The sequence below is a fragment of the Euprymna scolopes genome, chromosome 29, assembly GCF_053919585.1.
Source record: "Euprymna scolopes isolate OS-2025 chromosome 29, ASM5391958v1, whole genome shotgun sequence".
Taxonomy (NCBI): Eukaryota; Metazoa; Mollusca; class Cephalopoda; order Sepiida; family Sepiolidae; genus Euprymna; species Euprymna scolopes.
The window spans coordinates 113993967-114017913 of NC_136510.1; the positions used below are offsets into that span (position 1 = coordinate 113993967).

The 23947-nt window shown below is 33.2% G+C and overlaps 1 protein-coding gene across 1 annotated transcript in view; it reads right to left on the bottom strand.

The window, feature by feature from the left end:
- The window catches only part of LOC145252818 (protein AATF-like), a 54390-nt gene extending 38564 nt beyond the window's left edge, over positions 1 to 15826 (bottom strand). The window contains exons 1-3 of the mRNA XM_080112790.1: positions 15695 to 15826; positions 11582 to 11737; positions 5338 to 5467 (exon numbers count right to left, since the gene is read on the bottom strand). Coding sequence (XP_079968916.1) covers positions 5338 to 5467; positions 11582 to 11737; positions 15695 to 15773 — 365 coding nt within the window. The 5' untranslated portion in view covers positions 15774 to 15826. The remainder of the gene's footprint in view (positions 1 to 5337; positions 5468 to 11581; positions 11738 to 15694) is intronic.
- Between the last annotated feature and the right edge of the window lie 8121 nt (positions 15827 to 23947).

The following is a 23947-nucleotide window of genomic DNA, read 5'->3' on the forward strand; positions in this document are numbered from 1 at the left end:
TTATTTATAATATTTCAACAAATTTTTATTGGACGTAAAGAATACCATTTTCAAGATATTTTCCATACTTTCATGGATTTTTCAAGGCAAAAGTCAAAATTCAAGGACTTTTCAAGCTTGTACGAACCCTGTAAAGATATTATCAGCATGAAATTGGATGATGCATCACCCGCAACGGGACTTGAACCCCTTATAAAATTTTATTTCCAATAAAAATGGAATGAGGTAATTGATTTGTATAACTGGCAAGAGTTAAAAACAACCCCCTTCATTTTCCTTATAAAACTATTCAATTGTTGCTTAAATTTAAAATGGAAGACTTATATCCAATCTATTGCAAGAAAAAAAAAAAAAGATTGTTTTTAAATCACTTGGACTGTTCAAGGGAGACAACTCTTGCTCTATTCTTTTGCTATAGTTCCTATTTACTTGCCTCTTAACCCAGACAGAGTTAGACACAAAGGTCGGTTTTTAATGTTGGGGGAAAATCCAGTTCCCCAAAAAGGGACACTCTGGATAGAAGCAAAAATAAAAAATTGTCTGAATTATGAAGGATTTCTCCTCCACTGACCAAGAACAGAAAAAGTGAAGTGTAGTATCAGAACAGATACTACACTTTATTCTTAGCCAAAAGTATTTCAAGTCTATGAAACCATATCCCCAAGAACTGCATTGATGCAAAAGTTTTTCTTTTTATTTAGCAGCACCCCCACCCTATTGCCTCTTTGATGCTGTCATGAATAAGGATCCATGTATTTTTCTGCTACCATAATGCCATTCATTTTTATTCTTACATTTTAATTTCTATCATTTTTTAAGTTATCTTTTACTTAAAACGTTGTCTGTGTGTCAAGCTAAAAGTTAAAAACCACACAAGGCACAAAGCCGACATACTCTTTTGCACCAAATCATAAGCACATTTATTTTGAATAATCATTCTTTTGAGAGTTAACAGGAGATAAATTAGGAGGGGGGAGAGCAACATTTCAACTGATTTTTTTTTTAATACTATGTATTGATTTGTTAGATTTTTTTTCCAGTTGCCACAGATGGAGGGAAAAGAGAGGAGGAGGGAATAGATACAGCAAGAAGTTTTAAGAGATGTTTTATAATGTTACACTTTTTAATTCTTAATTTGTTGTCCACAACACCGAGCAATCATGCGAGTCCATTAAATAAAGGAAAACTAATGCTGCCTGTGTGTGCCTAGAGTTAAAAGCCAGAAAATATACAAGATACAATATCAAATCTTACATCATCATATTCCGTGTGGACCCAACCAGATTATGGTAAAAAAAAAAAAAGCCAAGCATGCGAGGTCCCCCTCCATGAGTGAAAAAATTACTTTCACCATGATTAATGTTTTTGAAAAAAATTTTTTTTAAAAACCCATGGCGTGGTTATTGAGAAAAAATTGCGAACAAACGGGGGTGAATTACTAGGTGCAATCCTCCTTTGTCAGAGGACCCAAAAAAAAAAAAAAAAAAAAAATATGAAAAACCTGGCTATAGGGGAAGCTGATCTACCCATACCTGGAATAATGGATTTATCCAGAGATTATAAATATAATTACATATATAGTTTTTTTTTTGTTTTTTTACATTTTCACCCCAAACAAGGCACATTGCCACTGTGTTGTAGGGGGCTACTATCGGGGACATAAGCATCAGGGGTACTGTGTAGGGAGTTGGGCAGCAAGATTTCGGTTCACATTACACTTGAACTTCTGCATGTCAGTACAGTTGGGGAAGCAGGAACCCAGAAGAGAATTCCAAAGTCTAGTTAACTATCACTATTGTGTAGTGATTCGTGGCAGTTATGGCCCCACAATCATGATGTATACTTCTGTTACATACTTTCGCTAATATATTTTTTGTTAATCCTACCATTGTGTTTGTTTCGATTATAACTGCAAGGCTGCAGCAACTGTAATATTTATTCCCTTATAATCACCAGAGACGAAATTAGTGCAGAGGATAAAAAATATTTTTTCATTCGATAGTTGTTTCAAAACCAACACTAAAATTAGATCAAATGGTCAGTCCGTTTTCTTTCTTTTTTTCTTTCTTTATACTTTGCATATCGCCAGCGAGAATAATCTAGGGTAGAAAGAGAAGCTTTAAAAGAACATTTTCGTAACGCTTCTAATGTTTTTATTCATGAAAGTTAGTAAATCGTCTTTGCTGTTTATGGATGTCACCTTAAAAAGAATACTTATACAAAATCCTTACACAGTATGGTGCACGTATGAAAATCGCACGTGCTAGAAGACTACTCACACTTGAGAGCATCTTGTACCGCTACAAAGCATCTGCCACTAGTATCTTCCTCTTAGATGTCTAAAAAAAAAAAAAAAGGGGGGGGATAATCTAATTTTTTTTTTTTTACACGGCGGTCACCACTTATCAAGGCCCGGAAGCCACTCAGGGATAAGTGTTATTGCAAGTACAGTACGTTAGTGTGGAGATTTAATGAAGTGTTTACTTAAGAGGGCGGTTCATTAGGAATTTGTTAACGTTGGACTTGAAGACATCCAGGTTGTAGTCAGGTGGGAAGCAGGCAGACGGAACAGAGTTCCACAGGCGTGCAGTTCTAAGAAAGAAGCTTTGTTCATGGAATCTACGTTTTGATTTAGGCACAGATAAAGAGTGGGGGAAATTTTTCACAGTGGATTCAGCTAGACGGGTGTTTTTCGTGAAGGATTGGCAAGGGGGGGGGGCAGAGATTGGAGTTCAGACGAGCACCTGCCATGGAAATAACAAAACAAGGATAGGCTCGCAACTTCTCTTCTGTGGGAGAGAGGTTGCAGGGTAGGTCCCTTTTTGTCAACTAAGCTGTAACCTCTGTCCCAACACCGCAATGTTGCATCTCTGTGCCTGTTTTACAATATTTTAATGGCATGTGCTCTGATGAACTTGTTGCACTGGTGCCACTTTGATGTACATATCCCCACCAATCATGCTTAGCAACAAAATCTCACCCCTTCACTGTTAAGGTACCTAAATACCAGAAAGCTTTAATAGTTTCTTCCCTCAAATAGCTAGATTTTGGAATTTCCTTCCTGCCAACTGCTTCCACTGATATGCAGAAATTTAAATATAATGTAAACCAACATCTTGTTAATCTTTCCTAGGCATGGTCCCAAATAGTAGCCCTTAAGTACAAGTGGTGATATGCCTTGTTATGGGTGAATGTAAGGAAAAGACAAAAAGGAAAAAAGACTTGAATATATTTTCATAATAAATATGTGCACAAAAATTATTGAATAAAATTTTAATCAAGAATCAAGTTTTCTTATTTTGTTGAGTCACCATTTATTATTACTTGGTTAAATGGCAAACTGACTTATCTCCCCTTTACGAGTATTTCCACTTTTATCAATGGCTGCCTAACAAAATACAAAAATTAATTTTTTTAAACTTTTCCAAGTTTTGGTGTGGAAACTTTTTTTTTTTCTTACAAGGAAGTCACCACTTATCAAGGCCCGGCGGCCACTCGGGGATAAGGGTTATTGCGTATACAGTAATCAGTAGGATAATATCATAGTAATCGCTAGTAATAGAGATCTGATAAAGTGTCTTACTTAAGGGGGCGGTTAATCAGGAATTTGTTTATGTTGAACTTGAAGACATCCAAGTTGTAGTCTGGTGGGAAACAGGCAAGCAGAACAGAGTTCCACAGGCGTGCACTTCTAAGAAAGAAGCTTTGTTCATGGAATCTACGTTTTGATTTAGGCACAGATAAAGAGTGGGGAAAATTATTGACAAGGGTTTCAACTAAACGGGTGTTTTTTGTGAAAGATTGGCGAGGGGAGACCAGAGATAGGTGCTCGTCTGAGCTCCAATCATGGAAATAACGATAAAACAACAGGCTCGCAATGTCTCTTCTGTGGGAGAGAGGTTGCAGGGAAGAGAAAAGAGCATCCCCCACTTAGATTACGAAATCTATTTTGTACACTGTCAAGGCAGGATAGGCTGTTTTTAGCAGCTCCTACCCAGATATGGCAGCAGTACTCCATCTTTGGACGTACTTGGCTTTTATATAGATAGAGAATTTCATTAGCAGTGAGATATCTACTGGAGCGGTAGAAGGATCCTAACATTTTTCCAGCAACCTTGGCAACAGATTTGATGTACATGTTCCATTTCAGATCAGGAGTAAAGGTCAAACCCAGAAGCTTGTCAAAACATGGAGCCTCCCCAAGACGAGAACCATCCATTTCAATTGATGTCAGATGGGGATCAGAGCATTGATGATGTAAAGATAAAAGCTTGGTTTTAAATGCATTAAAAGTAACCAGCCACCTCTTCCCCCATTGTACCACATGCTTAAGATCAGAGGAGAGAGAATCAGAGAGAACATTGTCATTTACGGCCTTTGATGTGTTGCCATAGATGGTCGTGTCATCAGCATAGATGTCAACAAATGATTTAAGTATGTGTCATTAATGTAGATCAGGAAGAGAGTTAGACCCAGGATGGACCCTTGAGGGACTCCAGCATTAATACTGTGGGCTTCTGATTTCTGCCCATCAACCACTACTCTTATGAGCCTATCGGAGAGAAATGATTTAATGATTGAGAAAACATTTCCAGTTATACCGTAGCTGGAAATCTTGTGAAGTAGACCCTTATGCCATACCTTGTCGAAGGCCTTTGATATGTCAATAGCAATTGCCCTAGAAAGGAAGCCTTTGTCGAGAGATTCATTAATCCTATGAGATATAACCGTTAGCACATCTGCTGTAGATCTAGCAGAATGGAAACCATATTGCATGTCACTAAGAAGGTAATTTCTGCTGAGGTGGTTGATTCCTTCTTTATTTAATATGGATTCCAGCAACTTACTCGTGACACGCAGGAGACTTATTGGTCTATACTGAGAGGGAGATGACTTATCACCTGAATTCATAAATACAGGGCATACTGATGAGGTTTTCCAGGATGTTGGCAAGCAATTCTCCTTAAGACAATGTTTAAACAGTTTTATAAGTATGGGGGCAAGTTCTGGTTGAAGCTTTTTCAACACTATCATTGGAATGGTGTCAGGGCCAGTTGCTTTACTGGAACCAAGGTTCTTGATTAGCTTGGCAACATCATGCACAGATATTTGTATTATCAATTTTGCCTAATACAGAATTTTTACTTAGAATGCAAGTTTTATATGTGTAATATACTGTATAAGCAGCAAACATTTTTACCAGCCATTGGATTGCTTGTAAAATTATTAATGGAGTTGTTGGCATAGAGTTTTGTTTTCAAAGGCATCTAAAACCATCCCACCTCCTCTTGATAGCAGAGAGATCTAAAATACATTAAAGATCACAACGATACTCACCTTCCGTTCTGAAACTTTGATTTCATGTCTTTATTGAAACTTTCGATTTCATTTTCATCTTCAGAATCAAATTCTTCCATTGATTCATTATCGCCTTCCCTATCAGAAACATCTCCATTCTCTACGTTTTCTGAAAATATTTGGGAAAATGAAAATTAATCCAAAAAAAATTCTAAAAAACAAAAAAAAAAGTTCCTCAGGGGAAACTGTAATAATTCAAGAATGCAGGTAAATTATGTTAAAACTTGTTGTTTCTACCCGGCATTGCTCAGAAGTCTTTTCATTAATTTTTATTAATAATTATTCATTTTCATTAATTTTTATTAATAATTATTCATTTTCATTAATTTTTATTAATAATTATTCATTTTCATTAATTTTTATTAATAATTATTAATTTTTATTAATAATTATTCATTTTCATTAATTTTTATTAATAATTATTCATTTTCATTAATTTTTATTAATAATTGTTCATTTTCATTAATTTTTATTAATAATTATTAATTTTCATTAATTTTTATTAATAATTATTAATTTTTATTAATTTTTATTAATAATTATTCATTTTCATTAATTTTTATTAATAATTATTCATTTTCATTCATTTTTATTAATAATTATTCATTTTCATTCATTTTTATTAATAATTATTCATTTTCATTCATTTTTATTAATAATTATTCATTTTCATTCATTTTTATTAATAATTATTCATTTTCATTAATTTTTATTAATAATTATTCATTTTCATTAATTTTTATTAATAATTATTCATTTTCATTAATTTTTTATTAATAATTATTCATTTTCATTAATTTTTATTATGATTATTCATTTTCATTCATTTTTATTAATAATTATTCATTTTCATTAATTTTTATTAATAATTATTCATTTTCATTAATTTTTTACTAATAATTATTCATTTTCATTAATTTTTATTAATAATTATTCATTTTCATTAATTTTTATTAATAATTATTCATTTTCATTAATTTTTATTAATAATTATTCATTTTCATTAATTTTTATTAATAATTATTCATTTTCATTAATTTTTATTCATTTTCATTAATTTTTATTAATAATTATTCATTTTCATTAATTTTTATTAATAATTATTCATTTTCATTAATTTTTATTAATAATTATTCATTTTCATTAATTTTTATTAATAATTATTCATTTTCATTAATTTTTATTAATAATTATTCATTTTATTAATTTTTATTAATAATTATTCATTTTCATTAATGTTTATTAATAATTATTCATTTTCATTAATTTTTATTAATAATTATTCATTTTCATTAATTTTTATTAATAATTGTTCATTTTCATTAATTTTTATTAATAATTGTTCATTTTCATTAATTTTTATTAATAATTGTTCATTTTCATTAATTTTTATTAATAATTATTACTTTTTATTAATTTTTATTAATAATTATTCATTTTCATTCATTTTTATTAATAATTATTCATTTTCATTAATTTTTATTAATAATTATTCATTTTCATTCATTTTTATTAATAATTATTCATTTTCATTCATTTTTATTAATAATTATTCATTTTCATTCATTTTTATTAATAATTATTCATTTTCATTCATTTTTATTAATAATTATTCATTTTCATTAATTTTTATTAATAATTATTCATTTTCATTAATTTTTATTAATAATTATTCATTTTCATTAATTTTTATTAATAATTATTCATTTTCATTAATTTTTTATTAATAATTATTCATTTTCATTAATTTTTATTATGATTATTCATTTTCATTAATTTTTATTAATAATTATTCATTTTCATTAATTTTTATTAATAATTATTCATTTTCATTAATTTTTATTCATTTTATTAATTTTTATTAATAATTATTCATTTTCATTAATTTTTATTAATAATTATTCATTTTCATTAATTTTTATTAATAATTATTCATTTTCATTAATTTTTATTAATAATTATTCATTTTCATTAATTTTTATTAATAATTATTCATTTTCATTAATTTTTATTAATAATTATTCATTTTCATTAATTTTTATTAATAATTATTCATTTTCATTAATTTTTATTAATAATTATTCATTTTATTAATTTTTATTAATAATTATTCATTTTATTAATTTTTATTAATAATTATTCATTTTCATTAATTTTTATTAATAATTATTCATTTTCATTAATTTTTATTAATAATTATTCATTTTCATTAATGTTTATTAATAATTATTCATTTTCATTAATTTTTATTAATAATTATTCATTTTCATTAATTTTTATTAATAATTATTCATTTTCATTAATTTTTATTAATAATTATTCATTTTCATTAATTTTTATTAATAATTATTCATTTTCATTAATTTTTATTAATAATTATTCATTTTCATTAATTTTTCTATAATAATTATTCATTTTCATTAATTTTTATTAATAATTATTCATTTTCATTAATTTTTATTAATTATTCATTTTCATTAATTTTTATTAATAATTATTCATTTTATTAATTTTTATTAATAATTATTCATTTTATTAATTTTTATTAATAATTATTCATTTTATTAATTTTTATTAATAATTATTCATTTTCATTAATTTTTATTAATAATTATTCATTTTCATTAATTTTTATTAATAATTATTCATTTTCATTAATTTTTATTAATAATTATTCATTTTATTAATTTTTATTAATAATTATTCATTTTCATTAATTTTTATTAATAATTATTCATTTTCATTAATTTTTATTAATAATTATTCATTTTCATTAATTTTTATTAATCCAGTAATTTTAGAAAAAAGTTTTATGCTTCAAGTTCTTTACATCTCCAAATACTTGTTCATGGAGTTAGGTTTCGTTGTTTTGTTTTATGGTATATCAACCTTTTTTGGGTTATTTAATGCTGAATTCAGTAATTTTGGAAAAAGTTTTTATTCTTCAATATTTTATATCTTTAAATATTGGCCCCCCGACAAAAGGAGGGTGGACCTATAAATTCACCCTTGTCTGTTTGTCTGTCCGCACTTTCCTCAATAACTACGCCTTGGAATTTTTTGAAATTTTGCACAAACATTAAATATGATATGAGTAAAAAGTAACAGAACAGATTTTCCGGGAAAACTCCGGTTGCCCCCACCCCTAGGAGTGCCTTTCATGTTAAAAATGGCTAAAATTGACACTTTTGTGTTTATTAAAAAAATTGATGCCTTGGATTTATATAAAATTTCTGAAAAATTGTAATTAACTGGTTTCTATATAATTTTGTTTGTCTATACTTTGCGATAACTTGAGTATGGCCATGATCTATGTTGTCCTGCTAACAAATTTTCCATCCAATTAGTCAATTCAAATTTATTCTTGTACACGCATGTATAACAAGACTAATCTGTGTTAAAAAATGTCAAATCTTTTTCAACTGATGAAGGATTCTTTTTGTATACTATATTCAAAAATGTAATTCATTTTTCTTGTTATATATTTGCTGCGGCCGGTCGTCCAATGTGCTTTTCATTCTATATAATTTCTAAAATCAACCTTCATCACAGTCTACGATATATACACTTGGCAGCAAAATAAAAGACACACAGCTGGGTTATAAAATATTTTGTTTATTTCCAATGACAACTTTTTGATTTCAGTATGAAATGGTGTGACATCAATGAAGGCGCATGCCGGGGATGTGGTGTGGATGTTTTGGTAGCTTGTCCTCATTCTGTAACCAACTCTCTCTCCATGTCCGCTTTCTGTTATCGATTTATACAAACATTGTTTCTTTCTGGAATGTTTATTATTTCCCATTTTCTATTGTTCTATTTCTTTGATCGATATTGATCTCACATATTTCTGATCAAATTATGCATTTCAATAGACAATGGTGGAAAGCCTTGCATTCCTGAAATGAAATTAATTTGCATGTGCAACCCATTGAATGCCTTTCTTCACAGGATCGCCTGCCAAATAGCCAACATTCTGAATCATGTTTAAGATCTCTATTATTTTTCCAGCATATTTTTCGAAAATATCGCCATCATTTTGTATTTGACTTTTGCAAAACCAGTTCATGAGTAATCTTCTCTTTGTTTCTTTTCATGTCTAGAAAATATATCATTGGCAAAAGGCAGATCAAAATTTTAAGAACTATGAAATCTCACCTGAAGTCAATTACTATTAGATTTACAGTCTTTAATCATAGAATCATAAGTGGCAGGGGTTTGGCAAGAATTGATCAAAGAAGGAGCCACCTGAACCATTTTTGATTGACAAGCAACTCAAGTAAGCAAATGTTTAGTAGATCAATAGGTTCTTGTCCAGAATTCCCGCTAAGAAAAAAAAAAAAGAAAAATCTGTATGATGTGTGTACCACGAAATGAAAATATCATATTCCAAAAATCACATAAATTGATGAAATAGTTTTATTTTTATAAAGAAAATCATTTTTAAGCAATTAATGGGAATTCGTAGGCATTACAATATATCAGAAGTTTAAATTATTTAGTTATTTCCTTTATTTTTTAGATTGTTTTCAAAACAGCAGAAAAGATAGTCGCTCTTTTATTACTCGTAAAATTTGATTTTCTCAAAAAAACTACTTGATCAATTTACGTGGTTTTTGGAATATGATATTTTTGTTTCGTCACAGCTACATACATCAGACAGGTTTTTCAGTGCTTATTTAATATTACACTAGTTTTTTTACAAAAATATAGAAAAATTTTATGATGTATGTACTCATCACGGAACGAAGATGTCATATTCCAAAAATCACGCAAATTGATCAAGTAGTTTTATTTTTTAATTAAGAAAATCATATTTTATGACTTTTAGTGTTTAAAGTTTTAATGATTCTGTATACAAACAAAACCTCAGTAGTCGAACTGAATTGCCACCCTTGAATTTTAACACATTCTACAGTAATATGGTTGCTCCTGGTTCCTATCTCGTTTCCTCATTAAATTTGATTTTCTAAGTTAAAAAAAAAAAAAAAAAATACTTGATCAATTTACATGATTTTTAAAATATGACATCTCTATTCCATAACATAGGTGGGCTCTCTCTACTGTGCTAGAAAGTTACTTAGGCCTGAAAATATCCTGTACCTCTACAAGGCCACCATTCGCCCATGTATGGAGTATTGTTATCACATTTGAACTGGTGCATCTGCTACTAGTTTCTCACTCCTGGACAGGTTTCAAAAGAGAGTTGCTAACCTGATAGGTCCTGAACTGTCAACTAAGCTTCAACCTCTGTCCCATCAACAAAATGTTGCATCTTTCTGCCTGTTTTACAAGTATTTTAATGGTATATGCTCCAACGAACCACAAGCCCTTGTACCCCCTTTACATAAATACCCCCAACAAACCCAACAAGCAGCAAAATCACACCCCTTCACAGTAGAGATCCCCAGATGCTGGAAAGCCTTTTACTCTAACAGTTTCTCTCCCAGAATTGCTAGACTTTGGAATTCCTGCTTCCCGACTGTACTGACATGCAGAAGTTCAGTTCAAGTGTAATGTGAACAGACATCTTACTGCTCAACTCTCTACATAGTATCTCTGCAATCATTTCCCAGATAATAGCTCTGTGCTTTGTTTGGAGTGAAAATGCAAAAAAAAAAAAAAAAAAAAAAACATCATAAAATATTTTTCTGTATTTTTTTTTTTTATAAAGTGTAATTCTAAACAAACACCAATTTTTCAGGGATTGTGTCATGAACCCAACAACAAAAAACAAAATGGTCAAAAAAATCAAATATACAATAAATAAATGTCACCATAGCTAATAAAAGTTACTTTTTTTTACCTATCTGCCTCATTTGTTTTTGAGCTTTTAAATTGTTTTGATTGCTGTTTTTTTTCATCTCAAATATTCGCTTTTTATGAGTTGTTAGCCAACAAGATGACCACTGAGATACTTCTTCATAGGAAACACGCCTCGTTTCGAAGTTCACGTTTTTCATCTTTCTTTAAATTCCTTTTAAGTTTATGCTGGTGGGCATCTTGTTGGCTAACAACTCACAAAAAGTGGAATACTTGAGAGGAAAAAAAAGAGCATTTAAAATTACGTAAAAGCACAAAAAAAATAAGGTATGTAAGTAGAAGAGTAATTTTTATTGGTTATGGTAACATTTATTTATTGCATATTTGATTTTTTTACTCTTTTTTTTTTCAATGGTTTCACTGCACAAACCTCGATCAGTGAAACAATGTTAGTTTTTACCCGATACATCTTCGTAGATTTGTTTCCGTGAAGTTTTCTTTCCTGCATATTTACTATCTGTGTCTGAGAGAAGTGAAATTGCCTGACGACGGAGCTTCGTAGAACCAAATGTTTCCACTTCATCTTTGTCTTTGTCAGCAAGTTGTGCTCCGGTATCTAAAACACAAGAAATAAAATAACATCAATGGTTGAGTTGAGGTGCCAGGAGGAGAGGACATGGCGATAATGATGGGCTTCAAAGCAAAAAATGGGGCAGTTTTTTATTGTAGACAACATTTTTTATTAGAGACAACATTTTTTATTAGAGACAACATTTTTTATTAGAGACAACAAAAGGAAAAAGTGGTCAAAATGCAAATCTATAACAAAAAAATGTCGGTTTTGTATTACTGTACACATAGATTCGAAAAAGTTGTCAAAAAACAAATATATAACAAATAAATGTTATCAAAGGCAAGATAAGTTACTTTTCTGCCAAACTGGATATATTTTTTGTGTTTTTATTCAATGTAACATATTTATTCAGCTCGAAAAACATACAGTGTTTACAGATGTATTCGAAAATTCAAGATGGCGACTCACACCCTCTTTAACACCGTAAGTATGGGAAAAGGTGTTATAAATAAAAAACTATACAAAATACTATTAAAAACCCGCCGAATATATGTCAACCTATGTCACGGTAACATATATTGAGCGAGTTTTTAACAGTATTTTATCCAGTTTTTTATTTATAACATCTTTTCCCACACTTACCATGTTAAAGAGAGAATAAGACGCCATCTTGAATGTTCCAATACATCGGTAAACACTGTATGGTTTTCGAGCTGAATAAACATGTTACATTGAATAAAAACACGAAAAATATATCCAGTTTGGTAGAAAAGTAACTTATCTTGCCTTTGATAACATTTATTTGTTATATATTTGTTTTTTGACAACTTTTTCGAATCTATGTGTACAGTAATACAAACCCAAAATGTCACCATGATATTTATCGGGTGGATGTCTATCAGTATTTTGTTTAATTTTCGAGTTTTGAGCAATTATCAAGACTCCAAAGGTGACACCCTCATGTGTACTACTTTCACACTACATGTGTTTCAAACTTAATAAATGCTTTAAAACAAGTTTAAAACACAAAAATCTTATCCAGGTAGGTAAAATAATAACTTATCTTGCCTTTGATGCCATTTATTTGTTATACAGTGACAAAAAAAAAAAAAAAAAAAGACGGGAATATTTGAATTGCGTATTGCTAGACAAGTACAAGTGACAACACTGCGAGAAGTGAACTTGAACAAATACTTTGCCATTTATGTAGCCGTGGAACAAACATTGTGAGTTGGCCATAAAAATGTTCTATAAAAACGGTGATAGTTCAACAGCTGCACAGAAGAAGTTCTGACGTTTTTACAACTTAGAATGTAATGATGCTGTCCCATCCAAACATGCAATAAAATGTTTGATTTAATGACTTTGAAGAGACTGGATCTGCCATAAAGAAAAAAAAAAAAAAAATCGACAGGACAACCCAGAAGTGCTTTTACTTCACAGAACATTGATGTTGTACATGAGTTTGTCTTACATATATATATATATATATATATATATATTTATTTATATATATATATATTTACCACACTTTTAGTTTGTTGTATATAGTAATTAATATCCCCAAAATGTTCTATCTCCACCGCTTTCTAAATAATAACATTATTATTTCAGCACGGTTCATATTCTACATAAGTAACAAAATTTCACTATCACCAAATAAATTGATGCCGAAACACTATTTCAGTCTAATTTACGTGACTGAAAAAAAGAATTAACCTACAAACACACTTGCACAAAAACAAACATTTGGTACTTCTGCAGTTTATGGATCGTGCTGAAATAATACTGTTTATTATTTAGAAAGACATTCCTAACATGGGGAGGGAACATCTAACAATTTAATAAACAAAAGATACCATAAAAATTGAATTTAACACGAAAATTGGGCATTTATTACTATAAACAACATTTATTATTTTAAACAACATTTATTACTTTAAACAACAAACCAAAAGCATGGTCAAAAAACAAAAAAACAAAACGTAACAAATGTTACCAAAGGCAAGTTACTCTGCTACCAAGCTGGATAAGTTTATTCTGTGTTTTAACATTTTAAAGTTCATAATTTTTTTTTGCACCGAAAACAGAAAATCATGGCCAAATGTTCTGACTACTGGGCGAATGTGACTAGTGATGTGCCACAGCGTTCTGTTCTTGGCCCACTGCTCTTCATTCTTTTCGTTGCTGATATCCGGGAGATGTGGCAAGTTTTGTTCACATGTTTGCTGATGACACCAAGATTTTTCAAGTCATTACAGATTCACAGGATACCCAGCACTCCAGTCTGCAGAGTGACTTAAACCAACTCGAATCTTGGGCGAACATCATGTGTATGCAGTTCCATCCTGAGAAGTGTACAACAATGCATCTAGGTAATAACAATCGCAACCATTCATTCACCATCAAGTATAACGATGGAAGCTGCTGCACTCTAAAAGAGACAAATGAGGAGAAGGATCTTGGTGTAATCATTGACCGAAGGCTGTCCTTCGCTAAGCATGTTGAATTCCAAGTCAACAAAGCGGTGCTAGTGCAGAGAGTGATCCGCGCTATTTTTTAAATCATATTTCCAAGTTTAAAGTTTTATGATATATTTTTTTATTCAATTGTAAGGTTGAAGTATAGAATAGGTACAAAACACCCTCCCCTCCCCATGTTAAGAATGGCTTTTTAAATAACATTATTTACGTCCGGACCACTCTCTGCACTAGTACCAACAAAGCCAACCGAATTCTCGGAGCCATCAAACACATGTTTACAACTCTGGATACACTATCTTTCTTGTTTCTTTATAAGTCCCTAATTCGCCCACACTTGGAATATGCTTCTGTGGTCTGGTGCCCAAAGTTAAAAAGAGAAAGGGACACTATGGAAAGGGTCCAGCCAGCATAGAGCAACAAAACTTGTACAAAGCATCTCTGATTTGCTTTACTCTGAATGTCTCATCTGTCTCAACCTTCTTACTGTAGAATTCCACAGACAGCGTGGCGATATATTACAGGTTTACAAAATAAGGTGGTAATGCACTTACTGATCCGCGCTATTTTTTTAAATCGTATTTCCAAGTTTAATTAAAGTTTTATCATATGCTTTTTTATTCAATTGTAAGGTTAACATACAGAATAGGTACAAAACACCTTCCCCTCCTCATGTTAAGAATGGCTTTCTAAATAACTTTATTATTTCAGCACCGATCAATAAGTTCACTAGTACCCAAAATAATAAAGAGTTTTGACAATGTCCACTAACAGACCTTGCCCAACTGTGGCAACTCCAGCCCTCAATTCATCCACCAGGGGGACACACTCTGAAGATGCCGATTCACCATCATCCTGGCTCCTGTGACCACGTCTTCTCTAGCAGAGTGACTTCTATTTAGAACAGACTAAGTTCCCCCACCATCAATGCCCCCTCATTAAATGCCTTCAAGTCATGTTTGGCTGCAGAATCGAAGAACCACAAAGACCTATATCAATACCAGTTTTCCTACTGAGCCACTGACTCTACCCTCACATTTTTCATGTGAATTACTAGTGCTACTTGAAACTCTTCGACAGAAGAGGAACAAAACCTTAACATATGGTCTTACTACCCTAGTCGGGTAACTAATTACCTTGACTTATGATAGATTAAATGTTTTCATTTAAATTTTTTAAACCAGGGTGGGGGGGGGTCATTGGGTCCAATTATCAGCCAACCTGTTTAGAGAATCGTTAATGTGTTGTCCTGATTAAAAGAAAATAAAACAAACTAGTTTGGATGAACATTAAAAATGCGATTAATACATGAATTGTAAAGTATTTCTTTAAATCGTTTTATTTACATCGAGTGAAAACAACGCTAAAATCAAAACACGTGTTCCCGATGAAATAATTCTCTGAATATATTGTACAGCATACAAAAACGGTGCAAATATATGTTAAAGGTACTTTTTACACAATACACCTGATATATACAATTATGTTGAGTGGTATTTATTAAAATTAAATCACTTACTGTCTCCAAAATCATCCTCAGTGTCAACAAATGAAGGGGCAGGCTTCGTCAAATTTTCTAAAATGTCACTCAACGCCATCTTAATTCAATCAATGACTTTTTCGTGTTCTGTTCAATAAAGAGAAGATTTCTACTTCCGGTTTCGCACGGAGTTAATTTATTTTTAAATTGAGTGAAAAATTGTTTAAAAAAATTGTTTTGTAGTAATAAAATGATAACAGTACTTAATTGTCGTGTCGAAAAAAGCAATATATCCAAAAATTATGAAAATTCATCGAGTAACAAATGCTATTGAATTTTTAGTAAAAAAAAAAAAAAAAGTATGTGACGAAAAGGGAAATAAGTAAACCCACACCCCCGTATTCGCAATCTTGAAGATTTTTACATTTAGGAAAATGCAATTTTTTGTAAAAATTACTTTTACCTATAAATAATTTTCTACTCAATGAATTTTCGTAATTTTTGGATATATTATTATTGTGATATATTATTCTTGTGGTATATTATTATTGTGATATATTATTATTGTGATATATTATTATTGTCAATATGATAATTAAGTAAGTACTGTTGTTTTAAGCAAAAACAACATATTTTTTTAAAAATCGGCGCTTCTACATTATCAGAACGACGCACCGAAATTTTGAAGTCGATAAATGGAATTTTCAGATAAAAAAAAATAATAGTTTCTACTGATATATATATATATAATAATGATGAAATATATATAACATTATATAAATAATAATGAAATATATTTAACATAATATAAATAAAGATGAAATATAACATTATATAAATAATGATGAAATATATATAACATTATATAAATAATGATGAAATATATATAACATTATATAAATAATGATGAAATATAACATTATATAAATAATGATGAAATATATATAACATTATATAAATAATGATGAAATATATATAAAAGTATATAAATAATGATGAAATATATATATAACATTAACAGATGGGTATATTTGCCGATGACACCACTCTCTATAACTATAAAGGGGAAAACAAATGAACACATATCCAAGGAAATGGAAGAAACACTAGAGGATGACCTCCAATCCATAGTGGAATGGGGACAAAAATGGTTGGTCACATTCAATGCTGCTAAGACTAAGCTTGTTTCCTTCAATAACTACAAGAAACCTTCTCTACCACCGATAGCAATGGCCAAGAACACATTGCCTGAAAGTATTTTATTTAAACTCCTCGGTCTAACGTTTACAGGGAATATGAACTGGAATAGATACATTGAGAGCATTGCCAAGGTTGCTGCAAGGAAGGTTGGCTCCCTCTACCATGCTAGAAAACTACTTACGCCTGACAGTATCCTATACCTCTATAAGGCAACCATTCGCCCATGTATGGAGTACTGTTGTCACATCTGGGCTGGTGCATCTGCTGCTTGTCTCTCGCTCCTGTACAGGGTTCAAAAGAGAGTCGCCAACCTGATAGGTCCTGAACTGTCATCTAGGCTTCAACCTCTGTCCCATCGACGAGATGTTGCATCCCTCTGCCTATTCTACAAATATTTTAATGGTGAATGCTCTGACGAACTGCAAACACTTGTACCTCCCCGACGTAACTACCCCCGACAAACCCAACAAGCTACTAAGTCTCATCCCTTTACAGTAGAGATCCCTAGGTGTAAGAAAGCCTTTTACTCCAATAGTTTCTTCCCCAGAACTGCGGGTCTTTGGAACTCCCTCCCGGGATTCTGCTTTCCCAACTGCAATGATATGCAGAAGTTCAAGTGTAATGTTAACAAACATCTTTCTACTCTTCTCCATTCATAATGACCCTGCTAATTAAGTCCCTAATAGTAGCCCCCTGCTTTAAAGTGGCACTGTGCCTTGTTTGGGGTGAAAATTGAATAAAAAAAAAAAAAATTACATAAATAATAATGAAATATATATAACATAATATAAATAAAGATGAAATATATATAACATTATATAAATAATGATGAAATATATATAACATAATATAAATATGGCATAAGGGTCTACTTCACAAGATTTTCAGCTACGGTATAACTGGAAATGTTTTCTCAATCATTAAATCATTTCTCTCCGATAGGCTCATAAGAGTAGTGGTAGATGGACAAAAATCGGAGGCCTGCAATATAAATGCTGGAGTCCCTCAGGGGTCAATCCTGGGCCCAACTCTCTTCCTGATCTACATCAATGACCTCCCTAAACACATACTTAAATCATTCGTTGACATCTATGCTGATGACACGACCATCTACGGCAACACCTCAAAGGCTGTAAATGACAAAGTTCTCTCGGATTCTCTCTCCTCTGATCTCGAGCGCGTGGTTCAGTGGGGGAAGATGTGGCTGGTTACCTTTAATGCATCCAAAACCAAACTCCTATCCTTACATCATCAACGCTCTGATCCCCAGCTGGCATCAATTGTGATGGATGGCTCTCGTCTGGGTGAGGCCCCGTGTTTTGACAAGCTTCTGGGTTTGACCTTTCCTCCTGATCTGAAATGGAACACGTACATCAAGTCTGTTGCCAAGGTCGCTGGAAAGATGGTGGGATCCTTCTACCGCTCCAGAAGATATCTCACTACTGATGCAATTCTCTATCTATATAAAAGCCAAGTACGTCCAAGGATGGAATACTGTTGCCATATCTGGGCAGGAGCTGCCAAAAACAGCCTATCATGCCTTGACAGAGTACAAAATAGACTTTGTGGTTTAGTGGGGGATGCCCTTTTCTCTACCCTGCAACCCCTCTCCCACAGAAGAGACGTTGCGAGCCTATCCTTGTTTTATCGTTATTTCCATGGCAGGTGCTCGTCTGAACTCCAATTCCTGGTCCCCCCTCGCCAATCTTTCACGAAAAACACCCGTCTAGCTGAATCCACTGTGAAAAATTTCCCCCACTCTATATCTGTGCCTAAATCAAAACGCGGATTCCATGAACAAAGCTTCTTTCTTAGAACTGCACGCCTGTGGAACTCTGTTTCGTCTGCCTGCTTCCCTCCGGACTACAACTTGGATGTCTTCAAGTCCAACGTTAACAAATTCCTAATGAACCGCCCCCTTAAGTAAACACTTCATCAAATCTCCACACTAACGTAATGTACTTGCAATAACCCTTATCCCTGAGTGGCTTCCGGGCCTTGATAAGTGGTGATCACTGTGTAAAAAAAAATAAAATAAAAAATAAAGATGAAATATATATTACATTATATAAATAATGATGAAAGGCGATCAACTTGTAGAGCACAACGGTGTGCAAAGAATATAATATTTCGCCTGACATAAGGGCATTGGTGCTTGCAAATGATAATAATATTTCTCCCTACGTAAGGGCATTAATACATCTCAAAGAGACAAAATGATTTCAGCCTCCATGTCTCGAATAAGGAGATGAGTTTTCACGTTTATTCAACTTGCTGTCTTTATGAAAACTGACGCGACCTGCAACATAAAAATAGCACCAAAAATATGACTCGGCAGTTAATAACAATAATCAATTTGATAAGTTCAAACAAAATCATGGGCGGTCAAACCCACCAATGAGGAGCCTGCTTATTTCTGCATGATTTCTCACATTACACACTGAATTATTACGTTTTTTGTTATTATTTATCAACTAAGTTCTTATCTAGAATTTCGTTCTGATAGTGGACAAGTGCTAAAAAATCACTCAGTCACTTACCAAGTAAGTATGAATGATTGTTGAGTTATCTCCCTTTGTTTCTTGACATATTTTTCAAAATGGTGGACGAAACAGTCACTTCTAAAACGTTCAGAAAATTTGACTTCCTTAATTTTCTTAATTTTTAGGGATAAGTTTTGAAAGATCGTTTATAGTTTTTGTGACCAAACGATATTTGTAGAGAATTAATTCCTATTAACATTACGTGAATTCATGATTGTAATTCTATGAAAATAAATATCTTGAAGACTTATTGGAATTTTCAAAGTTAATGGATTATCAACGGCAAATCTTACGACCCCCCCCCCCCCGGTGGCAAAAATAGTTGCTACGCCACTGCTCTCCACATTGTTATCACAATTCTGGACAAAAACAATTGATTATTCTTTAAAATAAAAAAACGCAATAGAGAAAATATGACATAGAAACAAATGTCCAAGGGTGGCATATGCGTATTGTAAAAGTCACCAACACTCGAAACCTAACCAATGGGAAACATATGCAAATTAAGACGTGGTCGAATTTGAGCTAGTACATTAGAACCCTGGGATATGGCATTAAAAATTAACAAAATACAGTACAGTATATATTAATACACATGCATATAATCAAATAACATTATAAACAACACCGTAAGGTGGGGAAAATACGGTAACCAGAGACAGGAAAAATATCGTAACCTGAAAAAAACGTATCCTGGGTTCTACTGTATTTCTTTTATTGGGGAGAACATTCATTTTTTTTTTTGACACATAAGAAATGCTGTATTTAGTGATATGGAATTTCAGGTACAGGAAAAAAAATCAAGATTACTTTATTATATATATATATATTTTTTTTTATTCAATTTTCACCCCAAAAAAGGCACAGTGCCACTTTGAAGTAGGCCCTACTATTGGGGACATTATTTGCGGGGGCATTATGAAGGGAGATGAGTAGCAAGATTCTTGTTCACATTATACTTGAACTTCTGCATATCAGTACAGTTGGGAAAGCAGAATCCCAGAAGGGAGTTCCAAAGACTTGCAGTTCTAGTGAAGAAACTATTGGAGTAAAAAGCTTTCTTACACCTAGGGATCTCTACTGTAAAGGGGTGGGACTTAGTTGCTTGTCAGGTTTGTCGGGGGTAGTCATGTCGAGGAGGTACAAGTGCTTGCAGTTTGTCAGAGCATTCACCATTAAAGTATTTGTAGAACAGGCAGAGGGATGCAACATTTCGTCAAGGGGGCAGAGGCTGAAGCCTAGATGACAGTTCAGGACCTATTAGGTTGGCAACTCTCTTTTGAACCCTGTCCAGTAGTGAGAGACAAGCAGAAGATGCACCAGCCCAAATGTGACAACAGTACTCCATACATGGGCGAATGGTGGCCTTATAGAGGTACAGGATACTTTCAGATGTAAGTAGTTTTCTAGCACGGTAGAGAGAGCCCACCTTCTTTGCATCAGCTTGGCAATGCTCTCCATGTATATATTCCAGTTCATGTTCCCTGTAAACGTTAGGCCGAGGAGTTTAAAAGAAGTACTTTCAGGCAATGTTCTTGGCCATTGCTATTGGTGGTAGAGAAGGTTTCTTGTGGTTATTGAAGGAAACAAGCTTAGTCTTGGTAGCATTGAATGTGACCATGCATTTTTGTCCTCATTCCACTACAGATTGGGGGTCATCCTTTCCTTAGATATGTGTTCATTTGTTTTCCCCTCGTACCTGTTATAGAGAGTGGTGTCATCGGCAAATATACCCATCTCCAAAACAATTTTATCAGGGAGGTCATTTATGAATATCAGGAATAATAAAGATCCAAGGATAGACCCCTGAGGTACTCCCGCATTTATATCATATTGTTTAGATGTACAACTGTCGAGGACACCCTGGATTTTTCTCTTAAGAAGGATTTAATTACATTATGTATTCTTCCAGTGATACCATATGATCTAATTTTCCTTAGAAGACAATCGTACCATACCCTGTCGAAAGCCTTAGATATATCAAGGGCTACCGCTCTACCCTCCCCTGTTTTGTCCAGTGAACGGTATACATGTTCAGAGATTACAGTATATCTGCTGTTGAACGGGCTTGCCTGAATCTATATTGTTTGTCGGTCAGGAGTTTAGCAGCTGTTAGGTGTTGGCCTAGGGCTTGATTAACTAGGTGTTGGCCTAGGGCTTGATTAACTAAGGACTCAAATATTTTGTCGAAAAGCGGGAGGAGGCTAATGGGGCAATAATTTAGTGAGTCAGTTTTTTCACCAGAATTCTTGAAGACTGGTATCACAGAAGCGGTTTTCCAGCAGTCAGGAAAGCAAGATTCGTTATGGCATTTATTGTAAAGTTTGGAGAGAACTGGGGCCACCTCAGCAGAGCATTTTTTTAATAGCACAGCCGGGATGAGATCTGGTCTACATACTTTTGAAGTGTCTAGGCTTTTTATGATAACATGTACTTGAGAAGGGGTGATTTTCAAATCATCTAGTGTGGTGTCTGTCCGCAAAGGAAAGTCGGGGAGAGAGTGATGTGCCGGGTCCAGTGTGAAGTTTGAGGCAAACCGACTGGCAAGCAGATTAGCCTTGTCGGTTGCCATGCAAGCAACCTCATGATTGTTTGATAGTAGGGGAATTGTTGATTGCCTATTATTTACTATACTGTTGTAGATTTTCCAAAAATCACGGCTTCCTAATTTCTGTGCTTTGATGCATTTTCTGGTGGTTTCAGTGTAATCTGTCTTAGCTGTCGCTATTACTCTCTTACAATTATATCTAGCTTCTATATACTTTTGTCTGTTTGAACTGGACATGTCGGCTGAATCTTTGGAACACATGCTGCCTTTGAGCAATGGCAGCTGCACAAGCAGAAGTAAACCATTGGGGAGAGTGGGGGTTGCTATAGAATTTCCATGCGGGAACATGTGCTTCAATTGCAGTTTTGAATCATTCAGTGGTCTCATTTGCGCACTGTTCTGCTAAAAGAAAAAAGATATTTTGCCATGGGCATCTCTGATGAGATCCCTGATGGCTTCCCAGTCAGCCTTTTTGTAATACCTCGTTGTTTTGAGTAGTGGGTCTTCAGTTTTAGGGCGAGAATTTAGGGTGATTTCTACCATTATCACAGCGTGATCAGCATTCCCGAGTGTGCATTTGTTGTACAATCATCGGGAACTGTTGTCAGAAAGAGATCTAGAAGTGAGGCATGTTGATCTTGCTGGTCTGGGAAATGTGTTGGAAATGTAACCAACTGGGATATGGAATGAGATATAAAGAAGCTATGTGTTGTGCTACCAGCTACGTCTGTGTAATTAGAGAATCCAAGCCAGTTACTGTGGTGGACATTGAAGTCACCAAATACATGTACTTGTGTGCTAGTATCGAGGGAGAGTGCTATATCTATGCTGTCAGAGACTTTGTTTATTAGGGTACAGTCCTGGGTTGAGGGAGAGTGGTAGAGAAAATACAAGTAGCTAATCTTATGTTGTATATTTAGTCTGAAGCACATAAAGGCCTGGTCGTCTGTTTCTAGTTTTATTTCTCTAGTCAGGGGGAAGGTGTTATGAATATATACTCCAAGCCCATGCATATGTCTGTCTGAGTACTTACGGCAAAGTGGGAGATAACCAGGCATGTTAAAGTGGTTAGAGGGAATGGAGGAGTGACGGTTAGTTTCACTTAATGCTAAGACATCTGGGGTGTTTACAAGGAGAAATGATTCAACATCATCTAAGTTTAGTTCTAAGCCCACGGATATTTGTAAATGCAAGCCTCAAGGGAGGAGGCAGGTTGGTTTTCTTTGAGTTTGATCCTGGTTTGAACATAACTTTTGCTTGAGCTGTCATTTCATTTTATTTGATTTAAAAATTTCAGTTAGAGTGAGGGAGTGAGGGGGTGCTGGACAAGTGGTTGTGCAGAATATGGGACTTGCAGCACAAATAGACCATCAGCTGTCCTCACACAGGATTATGGCCTCAGGAAAGCACACCGGGGATGAGTACAGGGTCCCTTTCCATGCACAACGTGGCACTACAAACATCCCGATATCATACAACTGTTGATGGAGCAGCCGCTCTAAGTACTACCAAAGAGTTAGGGCTCCTGTACTATCAATCGGAAACAGCAGCCAGGAAACTGTCAATCCAGTACCCTCAATCCATTAGCCAAAGTCAGCCCAGTCCAACTACACTGACATATATCGTACTGAAGCACCTCCACAGTGTCCAGTTTAGGGGATCGTATGTGGCGGGAGCAGGGAAAAAACGGTGTTCATTGCTCTAATCAGGAAACAAGGTCAACCACTGGGTGATTCTGATGAGTCCCTGTGATAGCACCTCTACGCCTGGCTAATAGGCAAAGAAGGAGTATGAGAGCCGGGTGATAGACAGAGCCTATCTCCTCTTTAACTAAAGCAGTTTAGGTTTGCCAACCGGTGATTTGTTTAAGTCACCAGGAAGGTTGTCGTCTACCCTATGTTTAGCTTCAGAGTTTTCCTTCTTCTAGACGGATGACCTGGGAAGATTTACAGGTCTATCAGCACCGAGAGGGTTTGCCCCGCGCCTGGGTCCTAATCCAGG